The sequence below is a fragment of the Anser anser genome, assembly GCF_964211835.1.
Source record: "Anser anser genome assembly, chromosome: 1".
Taxonomy (NCBI): Eukaryota; Metazoa; Chordata; class Aves; order Anseriformes; family Anatidae; genus Anser; species Anser anser.
In genome coordinates this window covers 35,897,141-35,924,212 of record NC_139720.1, presented here as the reverse complement: position 1 = coordinate 35,924,212, position 27,072 = coordinate 35,897,141, and the positions used below count along the sequence as shown (strand labels likewise).

The 27,072-nt window shown below is 37.4% G+C and overlaps 1 protein-coding gene across 3 annotated transcripts in view; it reads right to left on the bottom strand.

Annotated features, from left to right (window-relative positions):
- Positions 1 to 9,549: 9,549 nt before the first annotated feature.
- USP15 (ubiquitin specific peptidase 15) overlaps positions 9,550 to 27,072 on the bottom strand; it is a 74,112-nt gene continuing 56,589 nt past the window's right edge. For 2 of the 3 annotated variants that reach the window (XM_083794996.1, XM_083794997.1), the window contains 14 exons: positions 21,075 to 21,248; positions 20,525 to 20,683; positions 19,622 to 19,846; positions 17,607 to 17,690; positions 17,422 to 17,516; positions 17,056 to 17,244; positions 16,121 to 16,236; positions 15,725 to 16,000; positions 15,357 to 15,427; positions 14,870 to 14,985; positions 12,909 to 13,058; positions 12,396 to 12,499; positions 11,749 to 11,837; positions 9,550 to 11,451 (listed from right to left, as the gene is read on the bottom strand). In XM_083794996.1, coding sequence (XP_083651122.1) covers positions 11,266 to 11,451; positions 11,749 to 11,837; positions 12,396 to 12,499; positions 12,909 to 13,058; positions 14,870 to 14,985; positions 15,357 to 15,427; positions 15,725 to 16,000; positions 16,121 to 16,236; positions 17,056 to 17,244; positions 17,422 to 17,516; positions 17,607 to 17,690; positions 19,622 to 19,846; positions 20,525 to 20,683; positions 21,075 to 21,248 — 2,034 coding nt within the window. In that variant the 3' untranslated portion in view covers positions 9,550 to 11,265. Of the gene's footprint in view, positions 11,452 to 11,748; positions 11,838 to 12,395; positions 12,500 to 12,908; positions 13,059 to 14,869; positions 15,002 to 15,356; positions 15,428 to 15,724; positions 16,001 to 16,120; positions 16,237 to 17,055; positions 17,245 to 17,421; positions 17,517 to 17,606; positions 17,691 to 19,621; positions 19,847 to 20,524; positions 20,684 to 21,074; positions 21,249 to 27,072 lie in introns of those variants that run through there. The other variant, XR_014571271.1, reaches the window with a different exon arrangement.

Genomic DNA, 27,072 nt, shown 5'->3' with positions numbered 1-27,072 from the left:
CCCTTTGTACAAATATTTGCATAGCTGCCTGTGTGGTTGTGGTTATAAGCAGCATCTGAAAGAAATTTTGTTACTCAGGTTGAGCCAAAACAGATAAACAGAATGAACACACTTCTCAGGGTGTTTGGAAGACATCCAAAGAAATCCAATCTTGAAGAGCCAAATGCTTTCCTTTGTAGTACGCTGGCTACGCAGATCACTTTCACACATATCTGGGACATGTATTCCAAATGAAGCAGGGCTGTACCGCAGCAGGTATCTGTATCCTGGCCTGGGTGCAAGCAGGTGTGTCCGTAGCCAAGTATGCCTACATGCAGCAAGTTCATAACAGTTACTGGCATTTTGAGAGCATTTCCAGAAGTTGCGAGGGGTATTTCCCAAATGGGAGCCTTTTTTTTTTTTTGACATTGGTTCACAGAGCACTGTGGATGACCTTGTCTGCCTCCTCCTGCCAGCGTGTGGGTGGGTTTTGGCTGGCTGCTACCTTGAGCATAGGGAATACCTGGTCTGAACCCTCCCTACTCCAAGCAGAAAGCCAAGTCCCAGAGCTACTGAAGGGACCATTTAGTGGGTTGTGTGGGGAGCTCATCTGAAACTTGTGCAGCCAGTCTGAGACCTTATTTCCCCTTTGGCAGCATGGTCATCAGTAGATTCCTACGGCCATCTATTTTCAGGGGTCTTACACCTCTGCTCCTGTCTTACCTAACAAAACCTCACCGTGATCTAAGATCTGATCAACAACAATTTAGTTATAAAATAACAGCATGAACCAGGACTAGACAAAGTCTTCATGAAATGGCTGTGCTCCTGATCAGCCCAGCCACACTTGGCATGCAGGATACGCAGGTGGGCTTGAATGTCTTATCTTGCTGGAGGCAAGACCATAGAAAGCCAGGACCAGCCTTACTGACAGAGTTACAGCAGTGTTTCAAAGCACTTGACGCTTTGTTTTTTCCCTTCAAGACATTTGGAGCCTTCCTTTGTAAACCTGTTTTTCAAAATTATCCAATACTCGGACACACAAACTGCAGTTTTCTAGGTTAAGACTAGGTTAGGACTTGCCACATAGTATGGCTCTTCTGTTACTGTCTTATTTAAAAAAATAACCTCATAATGTACAAGAATCACTTGTAGATTTTTTCTTTTCTAGTAGTTTTCTGTATCTTTCACTAAGAAGTTAAATCCATTGCTAGGAACCAAGTTACTTTTGTTTTCTTTCTCTACAAGGCAACTCATAGCTGTCAAAGATTTTGGTATTTGTTTGCCTGTTAGTGACTTGTGTTTTTTTTTTTTTTTTTTATATTTTATTCATAGGATGCTGCTTTTTTTTTTTTTTTTAGAATGTATTTGAAACCCTAGGCCCATCCTTATAAATATTCCACAGCTACTTTCTCATTACATTCATTTTTTCTATTCATGTGGTAGTCTTTTGCTTAATCCTGCCCATGTCTTGGCTGTGATTCATGGCTTTTATATACATTCACAGTTCTGCACCATTTCTTCCTCTTTGCCACGAGCTTTTTTTTTTTTTTTCCCTTCCTACTAATGTACAATCTCATTGGATTACTTGATATGTTTGTTCAGGAATGGAGTATGTAAATTTAAATTTTTAGGTCTCATTTGTTTACTTTTCTTTTTAACAGCACATTTGTTCATAGAACGTTTTTGGAAGATTTTATGAGTTAAATAAATTAAGTTGGTATGTCTATATGGGCTTTTTATTTCAGAGAAAGAATTACATGTCAGTCAAATTCTAATAATATTGTCAAATGCTACAGGGAAAACTGTGATATTATAATCCATCACACTTGATATTAAGGAAGTAATTTGCATCATAAAAATGAGGTCTCTAAATGACAATCTCAGACTGAGCATGATGTTAACCAAACAGAAATCCAAAGATTGTAGAGAGAGGATGCTTCCCACAGTGTGTAATTCTACAAACTTCTTTGATTTATCTCTTAATCTTCACCATCTTATTTAAAATTATTACCGAAATGTATAAGGTTACATTTCCTGAAGACAACTTCTAAGTCATAATTTCCTATACCAAAAATCAACATGTATGGCTAATTTCCTCAAATTCTGTAAAAACAAGTTAATTGAACAATTCAGAATAAATGTTTTATGAAGAAACTTCTATTGCCTCCATCCCGTCAGTTGATCTTCGTTATTGTTTATTGTGAGCATCAGAAATTCAATTTTTTTTATTACATTTCATCAAAACATTTCCATTGTCTTTATTGCCCAGAAGTGTACTGGATTGGTCTTAAAACAAAAACAAAAACAACAAAAAAAAAGTGCATTTTGTTTTAAATTGAGAACTTGAAAAAGAAAACATATTTAGTATATAAATGATTTACAGTAAAAAATAAAAACATTTGCGTAGTGTCTGTAGCCATAAACTTAATGATGGCAAAGAAATTTTTTAAAGAGAAATGTGTGAAAATTAAAGTGCTGCTATTGACAGTCCCAGCACAGTCCTGAAAAATGTCTGAATCTGTGTTTCTCTTCTACAAATGCTTGTGCATGAGATTATTTGTGTTTGAGCTGCTGCTTTGTGAGTGTCTGAGGGTGAAAAACTTGCACGTGCTAATAGACTTAACAAAGTTGAACAGAAGTCTAACAAGAACTGCAAATAAAATTATTTTTGCCCACACTCCAAGTTTCTCCCACTTCCAAATCCTTTCAGCATTTATAAATATGCCACAGCTGCTTAAACTGCTATAACCCCCCTGCTATAGTCAGGGGTGTATTGGAAAACCTTGCTGTCAATAGTTTCTTTGATTCCAACGGGCAGGGTGGTGGCGCCTGGCGCAGGAACATCTGGAGCAAACCCTGGGGTGCTGCAGCGTGGGGACCCCCCAGGGGAGCGCTTGTGGAGGCAGCAGAGCTGGGTGCCTGCTATGAGACGCATGTCACAGCCCGTCCTAAGGGGATTTCAACACTTTCGAGCAGATAAACAGACAGAGACATGTTCATCCTTATTCGTGTTTAAGAACTGGACATCTGAAGAGTGAACGAGGCGCCGTCTCAGCTTACTGCTTATGATCCTTGTCACTCATGGCAAAATTACACAGGCCATCAGTCTCACCAAATAAATAGGTCATTCAGACACTGCATTTAGTTCACCGAGCAGCTATTAGGTCACGCAGAATCAGTCAGCACGAGAGATGATGTGCTTTATTTGGTTTTGCAATGCAACCACAGCGCAGCAGTGCTGGGTAGCTTTTATTGACCTGCTCACTTGTGGCTGAGCACACCGAGCTTGTGGAAGCTGCCGCTTCACCTTGGATGGGGGAGCAGAACTACAACGGGATCCAAGTGCCCGTTCCTCTCTTCAGCAAGTTGCAGAAGGAAACAGGTACTATGTGAGCACTCATAAACCACGTCTTCCTTCAATACCACCGAGAAACATCTATCTGAGTCGGCAGAAGACATGTTGTTTGTAGTAGCTCTTAATAGGTATAGCTGGTGCAGAGTTACTAATTGCTGTCCCTTCTGTCTGAGCATTTTCTCCTCAGCTGAGACACATTTCCACAACACCCCCAGAGCAGTTTGTGTTTTATAGCATCAACAGATGTTGAAAACAAGCAAAACTCATTTGAATTCTTTCCCCATGCTTTTCATTGTGTTTTAGAGAATGGTTTCTTGCCCTCAGACCCAGCAGCAGACTTTATTTTGATTACATGATTTGTAGTTTTTAATTTTTATTTTTGAGGAACCATGTATTTTTCACCATGGGCATGTCTGCATCTGTCATTGTTCATTAATGGAAATTTCATTAAAAAAGCAGTAATGCTCATCCAGCATTACAATGAAAGAACAAAAAGGAAGGTACATGTGCCAGTTTGGGAAGTAACCTGGCCAAGTGTTATCTTTGGAAAACAACAAAAAAAACAAAGCTGTCATTGGTCATGCAGACAGGATTTGGTGGAGCTTGATGAGTATGATTTATATTAATAGCAATAGTGCATGGAAAAAAAAATCATTTTGTATTCTGAAGTACGAGTATGGGTTTTATTCCCCAAGTACCAAATACCTACAATGCCAGCGAGTGAAGGCCTTGACTCAAACTGCATTGAGCTCAGAGGAAATGCCTGCAGGTTCGGTCCTCCGTTCAGAGCACCTCATAGATCTTGTAAGAGATGTCACTTGGTGTGAACAGGCAAGAACATTCCTCTGACAAGAATGTGGTGTTTGCAGGTGCAGGGATTTTAAAACTAGGGCAGATAAGGCAGATGGAGGTCTCCATTCTGGCAGAGGAAGGGCTGGTGCCACCCCAACTGCCTCTCTACTTGGTCTAGAAGAGGTGTCCAGCCCAGGTTTAACACACACACACACACACATTTACTCTGGGGTTGTATCTTTTTTTTTTTTTTTTTTTGGTATAATGTCTCCCAGGTTACATCGTACCATTTAAAAGGTCGTAACTCACATGGTATATTTTCCCAGGATCCTTACCACAGACTTAGGAAGGCTGAACCACCCTCTTATATCTGCTTACGCATCCAAGAAGTTCTTATGCCACTCTTTCACACGTGGAATCACTTGGCCCCTAGGGCTGCACGAAATTTCAGGTATTTGCTACTTTCTGGGGTAGTAACAAATATATATAGTTTATTACCCACTTTCTATAGCTATGATCTGAGTATTTCATACACTGAATGAGAACATTAATTTAAGAACAAGTGCCACCAATGTCCCCAGTAATGCCCCTACTCCACAATGATTTCCTAAGGAAAACTATTTGCAGACTGTTGCTTAGTTCTTACTCTTTCGAAATGTATTGGGTGATACCACATGATACGCAACTTGAAACTTGATGTGATAATTAACTTATTCCTGGTGCACCTGTATTATAATATTTATCAATGCTATTTTACACTTAAGAACACTGTAATATCTAAATGAAAAAATAAAAATAAGAAATAATGAAAAGTTTTCCATTAAGTTACATTGACTGACGTGAATCCTTTATCATTTGAGTCCTGTGTCAGCTTTTCCATTATGTGGCCCAGGAGGACTGTTAATGCTGCCTGGCATACAGTTACCCAGTTCATTCCCTACCTAATGGGATACCTGGCTACAGATTTGTAACATTTGGGCTCTTCCGGGGTTTCCATGCTATTCCAAGATTTCATTCTTTTCCTGTGAGATTGCTCCCTCCGGATGTATTAGGAGCATGTGGTGCCCCTTCAACACTGGAAATAAGAAAACGGAACTGTTTTCACAATTTGTTTACCCAACCAAGGAAAAGAACAAAAAATCTGAAGGAAAAAAAGCACTTTGCCTGCACATTAAGAATATGCTTATTCTGTCAAATATAGCTTTCATATTAATTGTGTCTTACTACATTTGTACTGATTTTCTTTGTCAAAGTAACTAGCACTTAAAAACAACATGAAAACATACTCTGAAATTAGAGCCTGATATCACAGATTAAGGCATAATTTTCGAGGAAAGTTGGTAGATCTGCCAATTAATTTCTTTGCCTGTCATACTGACTTCCCCCTGATGATTTCACTTAAAAAATACATTGCTCTTCATAACAGAGGGCGAATTTGGTGGCAAGGCTATAAGTGGTAGAGCCTTCCCATTAGCAGCTAGCTGTAGATGCAGAAGATGTTCCTGTATCATCTGGCAGGGTAATATCTGACAAGTTTTCTTGCCTGTCATCTCAACTGTAAGTCACAAATGTTACTTCAGTGTGCCAGGAAGACAGGCAGGACTTCAATTTTAATGGATGACAAAAAAGATCAAGGGACTGGTTGGCACCGGAGCACCCAGAATGCTGGGTGAGGCCAACTAAAGAGGTCACGGGCAACGGCTCCTCACCTCTCCTTGCCCTTGGCCAAGCTTTAAATAATAAGTCACTGTCGAAAGACCCGTAGTGCAACTGGGAATTGCAAGCTGTCTCCTGCCTCCTACTCTATTTTGTTTCTGTGACTCTCACATTAACAAGGTTTACTATATGTTGCCTTTTTTTTTTTTTTTGGTTTCGTGCTGATTCTTACAGCCATCGAAAAGCTTGCTGTCACTGTAACTGAAATAAAAGAAAGCATACTGCAGGTTTTTTGTCAGAAATGATTTGTAAAAAGAAATGGCAGGAAGCACTTTCTTGTCTATTTATAAGACTAGGTGAGTGCCAACAGCTTTTGATAGACATTGTAAAAGATAATGATCTTTCTGTAGTTTTAATTTTAAGCATGTCCACACTGAATGAATTATGTGTGAATACATAATAATTTTACCAAACTAACAATTTGGCTAAATTCCCGGAAACCTTTGAGACATTCACATAGAAAAGTCATTGATTTTTATGTCTGGTTAGGAAGCTTACAAACTCAGTGTGTTAGAAGTCAAGTTAAAAATAACAGAAAGTCTCTTAAAAACTAAAATATCTATTTATTTTTTTTTTCTAATTGACATTTTCCAAGAACTTCCAAAAGTTAGCCTGGGCATCTTATAAAATGTCCTAAAATACAGAATCCTCATGAAATTTCTGCCTCCTCTCCCAGATTATGAAAGTGGCATTTTGAGAAGGTCTGCTGGGAACAGGCTCTAAAAGAAAAAAGTGAGCCTGTCTTTCACTTCCAAAGAAGACCCTCAAGCACTTAACGAAGAACAAGATTCACAATAATGAATCTTCATAGTTGCCATTGCTATAGGAAAATTGCATTAGCTCAAGAAAGCTTCCTGGAAATTTTTCACCCAGCATGTTAAACATGTATTTACATGTGTCTCTGTGCATCCTGTTCTCTTTTCCAGACAATACAAATCATTTAGGGAGCATCAAGAAATAAAAAAAGAGCGGGAGAAAAAAGAGTTTCTTTCTCCCAGGTCACGCAAACTTAAAGCAACTATGATCTGGAAAGAAGAGCTGGGTTACAACGGTATTGTGCTTGGGCTGCTGCAATGACTTCTCACCACCTGCCTCAGGTGGAAGGCAGTATGAAAAAGATTAGTTTCCTAACCAGATGTCTAACAGCTAACTAGATAGTCAGGGAAATATGCAGCCACATGCAAAATGCAGCAACAAGCTCCAGATCTCTTCAATGACAACCACTCAAACCTACGACTCAAGAGAAGAAAATCTTAAACCATGCAATAAGAACCAAGAGTAGGCACCTATTTTAAGGGACCAAGGCTCTTTATTGTAGTTGCTGATGTCAGGTTGGGCTCTTAAAAAGAGGAGGAATCTCACAGAAAATACAAATATTAATGTCACCGATATTTTTGTTTGCAAGAATGAGGAAAAAATGGAGTATGAGCTACCTATATAGGATTTTCTTAACCTTGTTATTGAGGACTAAGTAGTATGCGTAGATACTGTTCACACGAAGTAATTCAGTCACAGTCCTCTCCTCTCAGGCAAACTAACTAAGTAAGTAAATTTGAATCAAGATTCTAATTTTCAAACTCAAATTGAGTTTCCGTATCTTAACATTCTGGCAGCCTCCAAAGAAGCTGCAGAAACATTATAGAACTGATATAAGACCAACCAATACATCGGGGGGGAACTAGGTGTCCTTAGCCACATAAGCCCTCTTTCAGATCTGAAGCACAAAGAGCAATCATGAAAATTAAATATAAATAGTTAAAAATTGCTTTGAGACTAACATGGTTATGTTACACCAAAAGTTAGCAGGGTATCCTGAAATTAAGTTGGGAGAGAAGGCAGGATCATCAAATAGATATGATAAAGCATTTAGAGATGGTATGTACTTTATCACTTGGTGTATATATAGATAGAATACTGGGCAGGTAGAAGCAGAGAAGACTTACATTGTGTTGTAACAATCAGCACCTCTATCAAAAACACATTAAAACAGGTATTTTACTGTCTTGGTATCATCTTTTTGAAAGGGCTTTGCTGCCCTTTGATATCAGCGGCAGATCCATGAAAGACATTCCCAGTGTTGATTTTTTCCTCCTTTGTCAACAGTCTAAATGAATTCTGGTGAAAGTGGTTAAGTTTCATCTATAAGAAATCTGAATTACTGGACAAAGTAACTCTGATTTCATGACGCCCCCATCTAAAACCGGGGTTCTGATTATTCTCTTCAGGGAAGATTTCCTGCAGACTTGAGTTGGGACAATCCTCAATGTCAATACAGGCCAGGTGATTAGTGGATCGGGAGCAGCCCTGCAGAGGACTTGAGGATACTGGCGAATGAAAAACTGAGCATAAGTCATCAGCGGGCACTTAGAGCCCAGACAGCCAATTGTGTCCTGGGCTGCTTCAAAAGCAGTGTGGCCAGCAGGGCGAGGGAGAGGATTGTCCCCCTCTGCTCTGCTCTTGTGAGACCCCACCTGGAGTGCTGCGTTCAGCTCTGGGGCCTCCAGCACCAGAAGGACATGGACCTGTTAGAACTAGTCGAGAAGAAGGCCATGAGGATGCTCAGAGGGCTGGAGCACCTCTCCTATGGGGACAGGCTGAGGGAGTTGGGGTTGCTCAGTCTGGAGAAGAGAAGGCTCCAAGGAGACTTCATTGCAGTCCTTCAATATATATAAGAAAGACTTTTTATCAGGGTCTATAGTGACAGGGTATGTGGCAATGGCTTTAAACTGAAAGAAGGTAGATATAGATGGGATATAAGGAAGACATTTTTCACGATGAGCATGTTGAGGCACTGGCACAGGTTGCCCAGAGAAGCTGTGGATGCCCCATCCTTGGGAGTATTTAAAGCCAGGCTGAATGGGGCTTTGAGCAACCTGGTCTGGTGGGAGGTGTCCCATGGGTTGGATTAGATGGTCTGAGATCCCTTCCAACCTAAACCCTTCCATGAATCTTTGATGTGTGAACATGTTTTACACCTGGTGCTCAGGCAGTCTGGTACTATTTATTTGGCACATACATCTAGCAATGGAGCTTCTAGGAAAATTTCTTTCAAGTTACAATACCAACAGAAGTAAAATACGAACTCTTCTAAGGAAGGGAGAGGCTAACGTGACATAGGAAAACCAATGGGAGTATGAATGAACGGGGCCTTCTGTAGGAAAGTAAATTTGTGTGTGGTATTCAAAGAGGTGGTTACTTCTCCAGCACTGCTTTCTCTACTCCACACATCATCCTCTCTCAAGTGTTCTTATTAACATTAGCAAGTTCACCTGATGAGCTGTTTTCATTTTGTACTTAATTTTGTACTGGGCTGCTATATTCTACACCTAAATATGAGGTTTTAAGCAAAAAACTTAGACCATTTTTTCCCCACCATGTCAGTTTGTCCAATCTTAAATATTATTGCCTCATTCCACAAACTAATTCAGGGTTAATATCTTCCCCACTTGATAATTATTACAGTATTTTTTAATTTTATTTATCACATCACTTTTTTTCCTTATAAATGCTTTTTAGAACCAGACAATGACAGAACAGAATGTTTTACACATACTATCTTATGGAAATGCTATTAATCTTATTCTGTGTTGGTAGTTAAATAGCCATTTTGTAACTGATGATAACAGAAATCTTCTGATTAGACAAAGACTACCCACTACACAAATACTGTGGTGAAAGTTTTTGTAAGAAACTGAAAGACTAAATAAGGCCTTGAATAGCTTTATTGAAATCTGTATAAATAAACATGCGCATTTCAAATGTAAACCCAAGTGAACTCAAGTGCAGACAAAATTTTAACCTCTGTCATGCAGGAGGTTAGTTTACATTAAAAAAAAAAAACTCAAAGCAGCTTTAAAATACCAGGATGAAACACCAGTTTTAATATCAAGGTATAAAGCAAAGCCATGTCCAACATACCTCATTTATATCCTGGTCAAATGCAATTTTTTAAACTTTTTAATGCTAACATAAATAAATAATTTACCAAAATGTGCACTCACAGAGTGAACTTTTATTTACAATACACAATTTATAACCTATTGTATTTGATTAGTTCAAGTGAAGAACATCATACTTTTTGCTTTTTTTTTTTTCATTATCTGTTTAAACAGTGGGACACAAAGCGATTCTCCAGGTAGTAGATATGTGAAGTGTGCCCCTGCAGTTAAGGGTTCCTCTCAAAGGCAGTATTGTATACAAATCAACAATACATTCTTCCAACTAGATCAAAGGGAAAGCAGCAAATTAAAAAAAATGTTTCAAACTGTCACACTTATTTTGGCATCCTGGACCCCTGAACATAGTCAACTAAAATCCAATTTGAAGTTTTTATGCCTTATATACTGTACAGGTTCTGACTTGAACATGCAAATGCCAATTCTCTTATTATAATGAGTTACCTTTTCAGATATGCAGTAAGGCTATGGTGAATTCCATCAGGAACACACAAAGAAAATTAACAGGCCTACCTTTAAAACCAATTTGTTCATTAACAATTTAAAGGCAGGTTATATTGAAAAAAATCTCATCTAAGCCCGATGCACAGTCATTACTATTGATACAGAATACTATTAAATCTGACCCTATTACAGAGTAGTTTGCAAGCTGTCAGACTATGAAAACTGGGGAGAGAACTTACAGCACAATTTTAAATTTTGGACTGACATCAGATTAAAATTATGCATGTCTTATAAGCAAGATAACAGGAATTATGTCTGCAGCGTAGATTCCAACAAGCAACAAAGGATACTTACATTTAATTGAAAATCTTTTTGTTAATGCAGCATGACATCCAGAACCTGTTCCACAGCAGCAGTAAGGTGAACGTAATATTCTGGATGCTCAACTATATCACAAAAGGTTAAAACACCTTTTCAAGCTATTTCTTCTATCATGATCGAATTTAAAAAAAAATATTAATTTTTAGGGAGAAACAAAAATTTGATGTTTCAAGAAAACTACTGCTTATATATTTATGACATTTTTACTCGTAGTCTGTGTGACAGCCTAAGGTACATGAATGTATTCATCTAGGAGCTAGACTTGGCAGTAGTATTCTTGCAGTACTAAGAAAATAAATGTCAGAAGTCCACAGATTTAACATTTTAGTTATTAACTCACATCCAAAACAAAAGAAAACATAATCCATCAGAACAGCAGCAGAAAACTTAAAAGGGGTTTATTTGTGATTTCCTATATATAGCTTGTGAATACAAGACTAAATGCATTAGAGACAATTTCTGTTAAAGGTTTTATTGTTTCACTTCAAGTACTGCACATGTTAAAATGTAATAAAGATTTACATTCTGTTATCTGAAATTCCCCATCTCAGATTTTTATTTTTAATTTGTTGGGCAATTTCACTCTTTCAATAGGTATCCCCAGTAAGAAAGTCTCTTTTATGGCTTCTAGTTCTTCCATTAATTAGTGTGCATACAATTTTCATTTTCTATATCATTATCGTTTTCATTGCTGTCTTCATCACTTTCTAATGGGATGCCTGTGGCAGCTGAAGCACCTTGTTTAGTTTCCCGGTCAAGAGGAAAAAAGCCAGTTCCACTGATTGTGTCCTGTCTCTGGTAGAAGAGCACATATGCTGCTTTGGACTGTAAAAGAGAAGAGTATAATATGCTGATGAGACTCCAGACAAAACATTTAAAATCAGTCTTTTTTTCTTTTTTCCTTCTAGGCCCATAAGCTAAAATTATATAGATAAACAAAGCTTTCATAATAGATTATTTTTGCATGTTAAAGCGAACAATTGTTATTTTGCATGGTTCTTTAAAATGAGACAATCTACTCCCTACAAATTTACTGCAAGGTTCATGACTAACACTTTGCTTTTCTTCCCTCAAGTTAGTATCATCAACAGTGTCAGTTTTAGAAAAGCAAAAAGTACTTGCCACTATTTGGTCCTCACATGCAGTTGACACACTACTGTCATCAAAGTAGTACCATTTTCCATCATCTTTATTTTTTGCGAAAGCAGTATCTAGAACAACAAAAGTGCAATGTTTAAGGACTTTGTATCATCTTAGATCTACTGCAATCAGTTGCTACCGTTTGTAATTGTCAAACATTTGACTTCTAACTACTAAAAATCTGTTATCACTATTAGAAAGTTTACACTTCCACACTTCTTACATTCTTTTAAACAACACTTAACCAATAACATTCCCCTTCTAAGGAGAATGTATATAGAGAAAGGAGAGTTGAAATAAAAACCCGCAGTCACTTTTTCATTTTTCTCTCTCCTTTCAATGAGATGTACAATGTACAAAAATACAGACGAGTAAGACAAAATAAATTGTCAGACTACAGTAGCTCTTACGATCTCCTAACCTTTCTCTTTTCACAATATCCATAACTAGAAGCGCAAAAGGACTACAATTATCCTTGAAAGTTTATTAGAACACCCGTGAAAACATTTCAAGGTAATGAAAAAAAACTATCCCTCAATCATTAAAAAATGCCATTGACTGAAAATGATCGATACTTAAATAAACATAAAAAGTAGATATGTAAAATGATTATACTTGAAATAACTTACAATGCCCTCCTCCCATTCCTCCATAGTGGTTGGAGACAGCAATCAAGTTGTAGCGGCAAGGCCCTGCATTTGGATTAATAAGGAACTCTGACATGTCCAAGTCACTGTTAAAAAGCACAAATAAAAATAAATTAAAATACTAGTTCTCCCTCTATATATATTAATCCATTTCGCATTTTAGTGGTCTTTGAGCCCTTTACTTTACATTTTCCACAAAACATGCATATACCACACCATACTGACAGTGCATCTCTTTCAGTCTGAAGAGTGGAACCAGAACCAGTAATCTTACCCCAAATGCTTGGTAGAGTTCTTCCATACTTATCTACTCTAATTATATTTTTATAAAATTCATACTTTTCACTTACAAGCATTTTATCATCAGTAGTTACTGGATCCATGCGTGGAAGCTGAGAACAAAAACATTCTACACATTCTACACAATTGTTGGATTAAACTTATGTCCTAGTCATGCTGTTACCCTTCTAGCACCAAAACACTTAGGTTTCTTACTTTATTGGAAAGTCAACCAATGTGTCCAACTTGTCCCTCATGTATCTGCTGTAGGAAAAGCGCTTCAGATGGACTACCAGTACTGGGGGAAGTGACCACAAGTCTAACTTTTTGGTAGCTTGTTGATGTTCTTTACAGTTTGGACAATACCTAAAAGAAAAACATACTAATTAAATAACTGTAGTCCATATATATGTTCAATACATTGCTATAGAGAAAGCCAGCAACATGGGAGGAACTGAATGAGCAAAAGCTTACACACACTGATACCACTTCTAGTTTAAAACACAAGATACTGCTGTGCAAGAAGGCTTACAGTGAAGCTTGACGGTGTTTAAAACACGTTAGTATCACCCTCCGCTACAGCAATCTCTTCTCCTATAGTAGTCTCTGTAGTCTTTACTTAAAGCAGTTTTCTCACATTAAGACAAAAGGTCAGGAAAACTCAGTACAAGCAAGTCCATAATTAACAGGCAACTGTGGTTCTTCCAAGTTTCAGTTTTCAAATCCATCCATCTCCCATCCCATCCCCCTCACCACTAAAATGACTACTGGAACCTGCAAAAGCTCTCTACATTTATTCTCTAATTAGGCAAGTGCTAAAAAGGCTGTGACTTATAATAAAAATTTCTGCTCCCTACTTGAATACTTGAATCTTTCAAGAACTAAGGCTCAGGGAGGAAAGTAAGTAAGAATCATGCATGAAAACAACTCTTCTGTAAAGCTGCCTATGCATATTCCACTTCTTGGTATCTAACAAGAAAGATCTAGGAAAAGAAGATGAGAAGATTCCTAATTCCTTAATTAGGAAGGGCTGCAGAAGACCGCATTGCACTAATTGTAAGGGAAGGCTGTGACTGAAGAACTGTGTTCTCATTTGTCTGAGGGTATCTGCAATACAAATATCACTAGACTAGGAGTGATGAGACCTGGGAAGACCAGACAAATCAAGAAAAAAATGTGATGAATGACTTCTTGTGAAATGTATCTAGAAGCAGCTGCTCTACTTCAGCAGTACCAGTATTTCATTTTATTTTTGATTTCCAACACTCTACTTAAAACGTGTTGCAAAAATGGAAGCACTTCATGGTACTTGAGCTATATGGTATCTCAAATAGTTTGTCCAGTGTTGTATAATCTACTCAACCTAGAAAAAATGAGAACTTTCGAGTCAGCCTTCTCCCCTGCCCAAAATAAAGGAGGATCTCTGGTTAAAAAAGTTTGGAATTCTCCAAAACTTTTAAGTATCCACAAAAGAAGTGGCAGACCCTGTTTTCAAACTGAATTCTGAGCTTCAGGTGTTAAGGAGGACTCTTAACTGTTAGAACAATCCTGGAGAAGGATGATCTTATGGAAGAATCCTGTAATTGTAAATATTCCGACATCCTTCCAATTCAGAATTTGGAACAACCATGAATCACAGCAACAGTCTCTACCAAGAAGTTAATGGCATATGATTGGAACATGAATTTGAAATGTTCTACTGATTACAGACATCCCCCATTCTTTAAGTCTGTTGTTGAAGCACATCCCTATTTCATATTTCATGCAAAGCAATTTATACATTTGCATAAAAAGACCTCTAATATGCACCAACCTTTCCCATCTCAGAAAAGAATACTTGTTTGACCCATTGTATTATACCTGACACAGTATTTATTAATTCACTGTGGATCACATTTCACAGGTTATGATATCTTATGGATCTCACCCTTCCTTCTAATTCTGAATAATCATCTCCCATACAAATATAACCTTCCATATACAGTGACAACTTTTAGTTATACAGTGAATTAATATATAGTATTATTTTAGAGTATAACTATGCTTGGAATTTAATATATGGAAAGATTCAAAAAGACCATAAGAAATCAATTAGGTATCGGTGATGATATTTGTTTTTGAATAAATTTGAGAAACACAAACCACAGAATGGGAAAATTTTAATGTTTTGTCCTTACCATGGGTCTTCAGCACCTAGTTTTTCCTTTGTTGTGAACAGCTCAATGCAATCTTTTAATTTCACAAAAGGCTTTTTGGGAGGCTTATATTCCACACTCTCATGTTTTTCAAAATCCTAAAGAGAAGTATTTCTTGAGTTAAGAGAACAAATGAAACAAAACTCATTTTAGTGATGTCGTCTTACTATGAACAGTAACTACATAGCTCCTATATACGGAAAAACTGATCAGAAACCATTCAAGCAAAAGTAGTTTTCACAGTTTCAGACTTATTTCTAAATTTCTAAGCCTCAGATTTGGTAATTACTTACATGTGTAAATGAAGTTTATTTATAGTAACATTTACTATCAATAACACGAAAAAAAAAAGATACCGTAGCTGCTTCTTTTGAAGAATTTTACTATCTCTATGCCACAATCAGTAAGTTGTATTTTTCACATTTAAATTTTATTAGTGATGGAAAGGGGAGCAACATGAAAAGCTTACCTCTGCTGCACTATCATCAAAGTATCTCTTCTTCAGTTCAGGATCCCAATCCAAAGCAAGGAAAGATCTTTCTAAGATTAAAAAGATGTTTTATCTTAATTTTACTTCTTGTTTTACATCAAATTGTATCAACTTTGGGCAAACACTCAAAATAAATTAAACAAGGCTGACATGAATCTAAGATGAAAAACTGAAGTACAACCAATTTCTTCATTTCTAAGACCTAATTACAAGAACAAATTATTTCTACAGAATTTTCTCTTAAAACGTTTATCAAATAGCATACAGAGAGAATGAAACATTATTCTGTGGAACTGAGAAAAAAGCATCAGAATCAAATGTTGCCCAACCTGTTCCCTGTGACTTACCGTCAAGCCTAGGTTGCCTGTCATCAAATCTAATATGCCTGGTATCATCTTTGATGTAATTTATGTCAGTATTGCCTAAATTATTGAACTGGAATGTAAACAATCGTTTTTTGTGTCCCGTGAGTGGTTGACCTTTGCAAGTATCCTCAGTACATAATCCATTTTCAGAGTCATTGTCACCTCCAACTGAGTCTTCTGACTGGCTGTTTTCATTCTCTGAAGGAAGTTCCTGATCCTGGCTGGATTCATCATCTTGTTCATCTGTCTCCATTTCACCTGAAACAATTGAGGAGGGAGAAATGAGGCAGAATAACAATAATTGAAAGACAATACATAATTAACTTCAATTTCAAATTGAACACAAAATACTGTACAAGTTTGGATATTCAGTCTTACTTGGAGAACCTTCTTCGTGTATTCCATTTGGGCCATTACCATTGATACCATGGTCCTTACAGCAATGTAGGGATCCTTCAGTGTCTTCACTTTCAGTGCATGTTTTTACATATCGGCTAAATGTAACAAATGAAAGCAACACTTAGATTCAATGGATTTGATTGTTCAAGCCAGAGAATTAAATGGTTACAGCAAATCCTTTATAATGGACTGTATTCCTGCAATCCTTTCTGATTTATTTAGAATAAATAAACCTACTGCCTAACACGTCTATTGTTACAAGCACATCTGAAATTCTGTTGCTCTATGATCTCACATTTTTGGCAGTTATTTGATTTTATAAAACTTGACTCTTCTATCAGTTTTTATTTGACGAGCAACAACATCTTTTACTGTTAATTAACTATATTTTTAAAATAAGAAATATATGGGTTCACTTATGGGGAAAGTTACATCAACAGAAAATTAAGCATAAATTTCAATTGGAGGTTATACAACTAATTTCTTCCATATAATGACACTTAGTCCAGTCTGGTTTGAAAAAGTGCCTACCATACAGTTTTATAATATAAATTAGAATAGAAACTTGTATAGTAGATACAGGAGGTGTAACCACAGCAGACTAACTGACAAAACACCTCTGTTTTACCAAGACCTAACAGATACGAATTACTTCTGTAAACTGACAAATTAACTCTCCACCTACCTCTCAATTTTTGGATGTGGTCAAGCTAACAATAAAAAACAAATTAAAATCCACGCTTATTCATATCTCAAGTGGCTAAAATTTGAGATTTAATATATTTAGCAGAAAGCAAATAAAAAAATTACTGAAATCTAATCAATTTGTTAGCAATGCATGTAAAAAACAGGTACCTACTGATTCTAACTATTAGCATTTTTCTTTTGTGTTTTTCTTTAAACAATAACCTTACCACATTCTTAGCAGCAGCAAGTTATACAGTTTATCTTCAGTGTTGTTTCTAGGCACTGCTATGAGAAAAGGTTGACCAAACAGTGAAGAACCACTATGGCTGTAGCTGGTGTGCCTGCACTTTTCCCTTAAACAAACAGGAATTATAACTTGTTCTGTATCTTCTGTTCTATTGATAGCAATTTCAAACCTAAAAAGGAAAAAAAAATTGTAAACAAAGGATAATTATTATTCAAAAGACTACAAGGGAAAAAACTGAAGAAAATAATAAAAAAGACATGATGTGTCTTTATCTTATGTTTAGGTTTTAATCTATGCAAATAACTAAAACTGCAAAAAAGTCATGAAGCATGTAACCTGTACTTACACATAAATGTCATCACGTTCCATAATACTACTCAAATTTTCATCCATGGCAAATATCCTGTGGAACCTGTGATTGTATATATCAGTAACAATCATCTAAAAGAAAAAGGAGTATGTACGATTAAATCAGGTTGATATACGTTAAAGTGTTCAATGTTGTGCCTTCATATAAGAAATTATTCTCACCTTATCTGCAGCAACACCTGACAGAACTGACAATGCTGTGCAAAGGTCCAATATATTTCCAATTTTTGGAACGACTACTTTGTACTAAAAAAAATAAAATAAAAATCACTTTAATTCCTAATAGATCAAAGATACATGAGAAAAACAAAAAAACCAAAACCTTAATACATGTTCAGTATACTTCATACACATCTTTCATTCTTGAACTTAAGGTACAAAGTATTTAAATTGACTAACAAATTCAGTAAGATGTTGAAAATGTAGTTACCATCACAACTTATACAAAATTGCACACTTTGAATGCTTTTATTGGTCTATAAAGTCCTTTTTCAGATTTTATTTTCTCCATAGGAAGACCTAACAGCACCAATTACTTGTACTTCAACAGCATCTACTTATTTAGGCACCTAAATATTATGCATGCTATTGACTATATTCTTTAATTTGGAACACAATACAAATTGTTTATAAAACACTACCAGAATTTATTTTTATTTTAACTTGTCCTATGAAAACATTTTGGCCTAAACTTCGTAAGAGAAAAAAAGTGAAGCATTATATTGTGTATTCTTAAAACTAAAGCCAAAAGTTTTTGGTAGGAAAATGCAGGATATCTTCCCCATCCCCCATCCCCGCTCCGGATGGTTATACTCTGGAATTCTTTCCTGATTACTAGTCTTAGCCACTGATTCTCAAAATATCTCAATGGCCTTTACTGAAAGTGTCGCATGGATTGCTATTGTGTTAACAGCTTTTTCTTTGGTACTTTCTGCCTGGAATGCAATGGCTAATGGCTGAACTCCATAATTTCATTTGCAGAAACAGAACCTGATAATTAACAGAGAAAACCTCTGTGTGGCTTCTTAGTGCAGTACATTTGCAGCTGGTAATGAAACTCCAAATGGCTGAGTTATTTGCATAGTAAATAAAGACACAATTAATTAGATATAAACAAAATCAGAAATAAGGCATTATAACTGTCATTAATTAACACGTACAGCATATATTTGGTATCTCATTAAGTCTTATAGTTTGGAAAGAGCATGTGTTCAGGTGCACTTTTATGAGTCAATCTCTATTCATTCCTGCATTACTATCTCATGTCATACAGGGGTTATCTTCAAATATTGTCCATCGCTTGTGCAAATCCAGCCAGATTACACTCCAAGTTTATTTATTTTTTCCTTAATAAAATATATCCTGTTCTCATAACTTAATGAATTGCTAGCAGACTCATCTCCCATTAGTTAATACCTGCTCCTTTACCTTTGATTTCCCTAACTCATACTGCCTTTGAGAACACTAAAGCATTTTTGCAAGTCTGCCTAAAGTGTGTATTATTTTATTTCACCTATCCTTCCTTACAGCTAGAACCATTTCATTATTATTTTGTTACCATTAATCTATGTACATTTTTTCATGCCATTCTTAGGTGTGCAATACTATCCTTCCAAAAAAAAATAGGCAACTGAGATTATTTTATAAAGAAATCCCATCTAAAAATTTTTCTTTTGACTATTAAGTCAAAGCATAGTTTGACTATTAAGACAGCATGGGGAATTCAGGACAACCTAACACATTTTATCCCCCCCTCCCCTTTTTTTTTTTTTTTTGCATCACATCACCAGTCCTCTGATATTTTTCTTTTGAGGCTAATAAACTCAGGAATTAAGTCTGGATTAAGCCTATATATATATATATTTAAAAACATATAAATCCATTATAGCAACATTAATATCAAAAATGAAGAAGACATATACTTTAAAGATTAAGAAACCTTATTAACACATCCATAAATAAATTACCAGTATCTTCCTTAAAATGGATAGAAATGTAAGAACATATTTATAGTCTTCCTCAGACATTCTAAGTGGCATTTCAGAATATATGTCAGAAAACTAAAAATTTGTTGGATTTGCTTTTTGTACTTGTAAATTTTAGCAATATAAAGGAGCTCAGATTCATTGTTAATGCTGCATGAATCAGGCATTTCACACATAAACTAAGAGGCTTACCTGCATAGGCTTAGCTAATGGATCCATTCTAACTAAATAAACTTCCAAAGTGCGTTCTTTTTTCATGGGTAATGGAAGTGTCAAATAACAAAATGGATCAAAGGTTACAGAAATCTTAGCACATTCAGGACAGACTAGGGTGGATTTAAAAAGGCCATGAAATATATCTACAATGATGGAATCATTTCTTTTTAAATGGTTTTCCCAGGCTTCTTCGGCAACCACCTGTAATTAAAACACGTCTTGGGTTATGATACAGCAGTAGCAAACGAATAGCAAGAATTACTAATTATGGTATTGATGGAACAGTCTAAGTTACCACCAAGGCATTAAAATCTTACTCCAAAGAACTCTGTAAGGTATGTTACTACTACCAAGATCACAGTTCAAATGACATATGCTTTTCCTAGGACAGAGATCCTTTCAATTTTGGGCATCGCAAATCCTGAGAGAGACTTCAGGAGGCTTGGGGCAGGACATAAGAACATAAAACTCAAAATCCCATCTGTAGTTCCTCATACTACAAGAGTAATAACTTGTATGTTTGTAGCTCAATGCCAGAGGAGTTTCCCTGAACTAAGAGTCTTGAAGACAGAACACTGCATACTACAGACATAAAAATAAAGGAACAACAGAATGGAAATTGTTTTTCCAACTGAACTCAGCACTGAATTGAACAAAAAGCATTTAAAACCTCCCTCGCTTCCCTTCAAATAAAATAGAAGTGTACACATATACTTGAGTAAGATCTCCACTTTAAGGTCTTGGCTTATTTTCTGAAGTCTCTTCCAGAAAAAGCAACTCCTCATCAATGTCCCAACCCTTCAACGCACAATGATGTAAAAGTGTCTTGCAACTTATAGCTTTGACTAAAACCAAGAAGTCAAACACCAAAAATACTACCTTGTCTGGTCTCCCATCTGCATCTTTTAACTGAATATAAGGCTTTTTCCTAATTCGATTCAAATCCTCATGTAAGCCATCCAAGAGAAAAGCCAGTAGCTCTTGACAATCTTGTTGCTGATAACCAGAAAATTGTGGTGCAAATCGTCCCACTTGTGTCTAAAAAGAAAAACAGAAATACTTCTAGCATCTTAATTATTATACAGAACAGCTACTTCTGAGATGCTACAGCATAAAGTTGAAAAGATAAAACTTTAAGAAGATAAGCTTTTCAATAGAGACAGGAAATCAAAATTAATTTACAAAGACCAAACCACAATGACAGTTGACACAATTAATTGTTTGTTAAAACAAAACATCAACAACAAAAACAAAACAAAACAAACAAACAAAACAAACCCACTTGGATATATATTTAAATACATGAATGGACAACACACAGTTGAATATTACTTCAAATTCTTATTGTTGCATATTTTTGTAAGTTTTGAATGCTTAAACTACAAAAACAAACCTAACATTTTACATTCAGGTTAAATTCCGCACTAACCTTAAATGCTCTTGGGGTAACATAACTGTATTTTCCTGACCACATTTGCTTGATGAGCTCTGCATAAGATTTTGCTATTTCACCCCGCATTCCCAAAGGATTGTCAAAATTCAACTCTTCTTGGTATTTATCATTGAGAAAATATTCTGTAAGAGGAGGGGTGTTGCTCAGACACTGTAAATAGAAATACAGAATCTTTAGAATGATTGAATTAATTCTAAAAAAAAACAAAAAATACATTTGAAGTTTGCTAAAGTAGTCATAAAAAATACTTTGCACTGTAATGCTTAGTGCCAGAAAGGAAAAAAATATTTTTTTTTTTCCAGAAATAATGATTTTAAACCAAGACTGGCTATGGCTATCATCACAAGTCATGTATGGATGATGTTTCTTGAAAGCTTTATGTCAGAATTTATTTTACACAGTAAACCAACCAACCACAGTGTGACAACATAATTTCTATCCAGGTTCAAAACAAACAGAAGGTGGTTCTTCCAGAACACAAAAAAAACAGAAGGTGGTGGACAAATGAATAGCAGCACTATGAAACTCCTTGCTGAAAGATGTTATAAATGCACAAAGTTACAAGGTGTCAGCAACAATAAAAAGTACTTGGAAAAGATTGCCAGTGGGGCTTATTAAATCAAAGTATGCAATATCAGAAAAAAAAGTGAGCTGGAAATTGTTGGAAACACTTTTTGGCAGGGGTAGGAAGGAAGGGAACGTGAGGATGTTTGCCCAATTCCTTCTCCTCCAAGGCATCTGCTTCTAGATGCTGTTGAGAACAATAAACTATGCTGAATGGACCAGACTCTGGATCAGAATTAGCGCAGACCTTTCTATGTTCTTTTAAGTTTTGTGAAACATGTTCTTTTAAATTTTGTGAAGCTGTTCATTGCTAAAAGTAGCTCAAGGAAAGCAAGGGCCTTAGTTTAGACTGAGATAATCATTTATCCTCTCTACCAGTTTCTCTTTTCTGACAGCACTTAGAAATAACAGGATGTAATCACTGCACTATCATTTACAATTTTAGGAAACTACTTTGAATTTGTGTGTGCTACTCCTTGCATTTCAAAAAAACCCACCACAAACAATGTTTCCAGCACTCAGAAATGCCTCAGCATTATAGATTTAATGAAGTTTTTTCATCACATATTATTAGGCTTTCTGCATTCTTTATTCTATTAAAGATTCTAAGAAAGATCAGATATTTCATCAGTCTCACCTGCCTCTCTGTAAAAAAAAAAAAAAAGGGTGGGGGGACACAAAAATTTTGGTCCACATACGTTACTGTGCAAGATGCAACAACTGAGACTGGCAGAATTACAAGTTTATTAAGCAGGGCAAAAAAAGTTATTCTATTTTTTTCCTGTTACACTTGTGAAATATTTCAAAGAAAAACCAGTTATATGCTAGAGAGAGCTGAGTTTCATGGCCATTTCACACTCCTTCCTCTCTTTCCCTCATCACCTGAGGCTTTCACAAGCCATGAACATTACAAAAAATATCCTTATGTTATGGGCCCTTGTAGACAGAGCATTGACAAAAGCTCATTTTTCTCTTGCCAAATGGCAAAGAGGTTTTATTCCTGTTAGTGGTCATCCCAAGATCCCCCGACCTCACAGACCTATGTCGTCAGTTCTGAACCGATCCACACAGCTAAGAGTTAGAGAAACACTTGGTCTCTCAAAGCCACAGAGAAATGGTCAGAGCTTTCAACAGATTATTTTTAGTATCAACCTGAATGAGTGGGTTGATTTCCAAGTTCTGCCACATAACTGGAAACAGTACAGTGCAAACAATGCTAAACTAACTATAAACTACAGCTCACGTAAAAATGCATGTTCTCTGCTGGTTCTGATAGTCATCTGATTGCACAATAAACATATTTATCTCACTAACCTGTCAAAAAACTATTTTTCCTCCTCACTTTTCTTCTGGTCTGGATTACTTTTGGGCTGGTTTAGGAGATCAAATCAGTTCAGCTGATCAGCTTAGTGTGAGGAATGTCCAGAACAAGGAACTAAATAATGCAGAAATAGCAAATTTTTCTATATATTTTTAGTAAAGCACTACACTTAACGTGCTGACCGTGTGTTGTTTCACCAAAAAAACAAATATATGTTTTTCCACTTTTCACCTGAAAAATTAGTTTTGTCTCTTTCTCAGAATATTCATTTATATCTGTACATATAAGGCAGGAAGATTACTATAGTACATTTCCCTTTTTCTTTATAACTATTTCCACATTCCAGTGTAAGATGACATTAACAGAAGAACTGGAATGCACAAGTATCTACCTGAACGTGGCAATTTCTGAGATGGAGAGCTGCCATCTTTTCTACAATCTCAGATACCACAAGTTTTAGAAGAGTAACTCCTAAAAGAATACAGTTGGCCACATATCCACTGATGCATAACATATCAACATAATTGACAAAGCTAAATAACTGCAAGCATGTTTACTTCTTGAAAAGACTGGCCAAGAAGGCCTGTTTAAGATCATGACTAACACCAGAAGGGGAAACAAAGCATCCAGAAGCCAATTTGAAAGGAAGCCTATATTCTTATTTTCTCCTTCTGATGTAATATATTGTAGGTATCAAGGAAGCCCTATAGAAAGCATCAGTTAAAAGGAGTTATTACAACCAAGGCAATCTACTAGACAGCAAAGTCACCAGATTTACATGCTCTGTTCAACCTACGTTTTTTTGTTTCAAAAACACAGAGATAGGTAAACTAGCATATATACCAATGGATGAAGAATAACAGAAAATAACAACAGCTAAACAAATACGGTAAAACTACAGAAAACTTTGTGAACTAACAAGTCAACAGAATGGCACTTAATTTCAGGCACTGCAGTCTCCATAAGCTTTACTTAATCAACAAAACTTCCGTAAAGAAAAGTGTTTACTCTTTGAACCCAAACTAGTAGTTGAGCTGGGTGATCACAGGAAAAAAAAAGAATGCAACAATGCAGAAACTCCAAGACCAATCACCAACTATAAGACAAGCCACAGAAGTATCAGTCTTCAACATGACAAAGGTTAACACTGGAATTAGAGTTCCACACTGCATATTAATTACTTGGAAAAAGGAAAAAAAAAATCTGTAGCAGAACAATCTGCAGATAACAACTGCATACGTAATCACTATGAGAGCATCATAATCAACCTCCAAGAAATCTAGATCAAACAATGCAACTGGACAAAACAATGCTTCATGCACTTTGTGCATCAGCTGCATTATGCAACACTGTACTCCCTGTTGATGTACGTGCACACGAACAGTCCATAAAAACTCTATAAACTACTGAGTCAAAAAGGAGAGCTAACAATTTATAAAGACTGTCAGAGTCCACTGTTTAGAAAGCATAGGTGTAACTGGCAGCGTGTGGGAAGCATTAAGAAGCACAGGAAACCGAACAATAAAGATTATTTTTAGTGCTTTACTGTGGTGGTTTTACCCAGCTGGGCAGCTGAGCTCCACCACAACTGCTCTCTCACTCCCCCTCCTCAAAAGGAATGGGGGAGAAAATATGATGAAAAGGACTTGAGATAAAGACAGGGAGATCACTCAACAATTATTGTCACAGGCAAAAAAGACTCAGCACAAGGAGGCTAATGTAATTTATTACCTATTACTAACAAGCTAGAGCAGTAAGAAACTAAAAGCAAACTAAAAACACCTTCCTCCCATCTACCCTATTTTACCTCCTCCTCCCAAGCACCGCAGGGGAAGGGGGAATGGGGGCTGTGGTCAGTCCCTAACACTTCATCTCCCCTGCTCCTTCACTCTCTGCCCCTGCTCCCTCGTGGGGTCCCTCCCACGGGATGCCGTCCTTCCCGAACTGAGCCTGCAGGGGCTGCCCACAGGCAGCAGCTCTTCAAGAACTGCTCCCACATGGCTCCGTACCACGGGGTCCATCCCCCAGGAGCAAACTGCTCCAGCACGGGTCCCCCACGGGCGGCAGCTGCCCCCAGACCCCTGCTCCTGCGTGGGCTCCTCTCCACGGGCTGCAGCTCCGGCCCGGGGCCTGCTCCTGCGGGGGCTCTCCATGGGCCGCGGCCTCCTCCAGGCCACATCCACCTGCTCCACCGGGGGCTCCTCCACGGGCTGCAGCGTGGAGATCTGCTCCGTGTGGGACCCGTGGGCTGCAGGGGGACAGCCTGCTCCACCAGGGGCCTCTCCACAGGCCGCAGGGGAACTGCTGCTGCGTGCCTGGAGCACCTCCTGCTCTCCTGCTGCACTGACCTTTGGGCCCACAGGGCTGGTTCTTGCTTGTCACTCTCCCAGATGCTGCTGCCCAGCAGTTTTTTTTCCCCTTCTTCAATCTCCTCTCCCAGAGGCCTAACCAGCATCACCCACTGGCTCAGCTCTAGCCAGCAGCAGGTCCCTTTGGAGCCAGCTGAAACTGGCCCTTGTCACGATGCCCTTATGGGGCAGCTGATTGACTCTTCTCACAAAGGCCAGCCCTGCAGCACACCACTACCAAAACCCTGCCATGTAAGCCCAATACATATTAGTTCTGTAGCCTCACTAGAATATTTTAATTCCAACACTAAACTATTATCTTTTTAGTGATTCTACCTGTCATCCATGTCCATCCAAACTTCCACATGGATTGAAAACTAAAAAGTCAAGCTATCCTCCTCTAAAACCATACCTTAAGTACTGAAACATTCTTACAGTTATGAGGATCTGATTGTTTAACTGATAAAAAAGGAAGTAAAACGTATGAAGAAAGAGAGCCACCAAGACAGACAGTGGGCTGGAGCACTTGCCCTGTGAGGAGATGGTGAAGCATCAAGGCTTGTTCGGCTTGGAGAAGAAACTGTTTCAGGGGGACCCAACAGCAACCTCTTAGTATCTCAGAGAGATTAGTGAGAAGATGGAACACTGTTAAATAGCAGGAGGACAAGAAACAATGGGCTTAGACCCTTAATCTCTGTTGGTTCAATGCAAGGTAAAAAGTTTTCACCATGTGGACAGTAAACAGTGGAGCCAGTTGCCCAAAGAGGTTGTGCAGCCTCCCTTCTTGGACGTTTTCAGGACTCAACTGGGTAAAACCTTTGGCAACACTTTCTGACCTCAAATCTGACCTTCCTTTGTGCTGGAGGTTGCACCAGTGTCCTCCTAAAGTCCCTTCTAATCTGCATTATCCTATGATACTAAGGTAACCAGGAAATACTTATTCACATCTCATAGGGGATATTATATGGGAGTGATAATAAAACTTCAAAGCAAATTACCTATTACGCCAGTAAACTGTGGAAATGAGAAGGAGACAATGAGATCATGAAATTAAGCTAAACATTGGGTATTCATATAGGTATCATGCTTCTTGAGCTGCCCTACTTAATACAAATTTTACACAAGGGACACTAAAGTTTCCTATTTCAGCTGCCTAATATGAGACCAAGAGTTGACTGACTGAAAAAGAGATCCCAGTTGTAGAAGAGGTGAATTACTTTACACCTGTCTGTCCTACTTTTGTCTGAAGAGCTTAGTATCAGATGTGGTGACAAAAACATTCAGCTAATACACTCTGACCCAGACTCTGTATGCCTATGGCAACTGAAACAGAACAATAAAAACATACTAATTTGAGGTTTTGGTGAAAAGCATTATGTTTTGTTTGGATAAAATCATAGCTGTAACACTGATGATCAGAGGGCTGAAGTACCTCTCCTACGAAGAAAGGCTTGAGAGAGCTGGGGCTGTTCAGCCTAAGGAAGAGAAGGCTCCGGAGTGACCTCATTGTGGCTTTTCAGTACTTATAGGAGGCTTATAAAAAAGAGTGACTCTTTGCTCAATCAGATGACAGGACAAGGGGGAACAGTTTTAAACTGAAAGAGGGGAGATTTAGGATTAGAGGTTAGGAGGAAACTCTCCACTTGGATGGTGGTAAGGCACTGGAACAGGCTGCCCAGAGAAGCTGTGGATGCCCCATCTCCGGAGGTGTTCAAGGCCAGGTTGGATGAGGCCCTGGGCA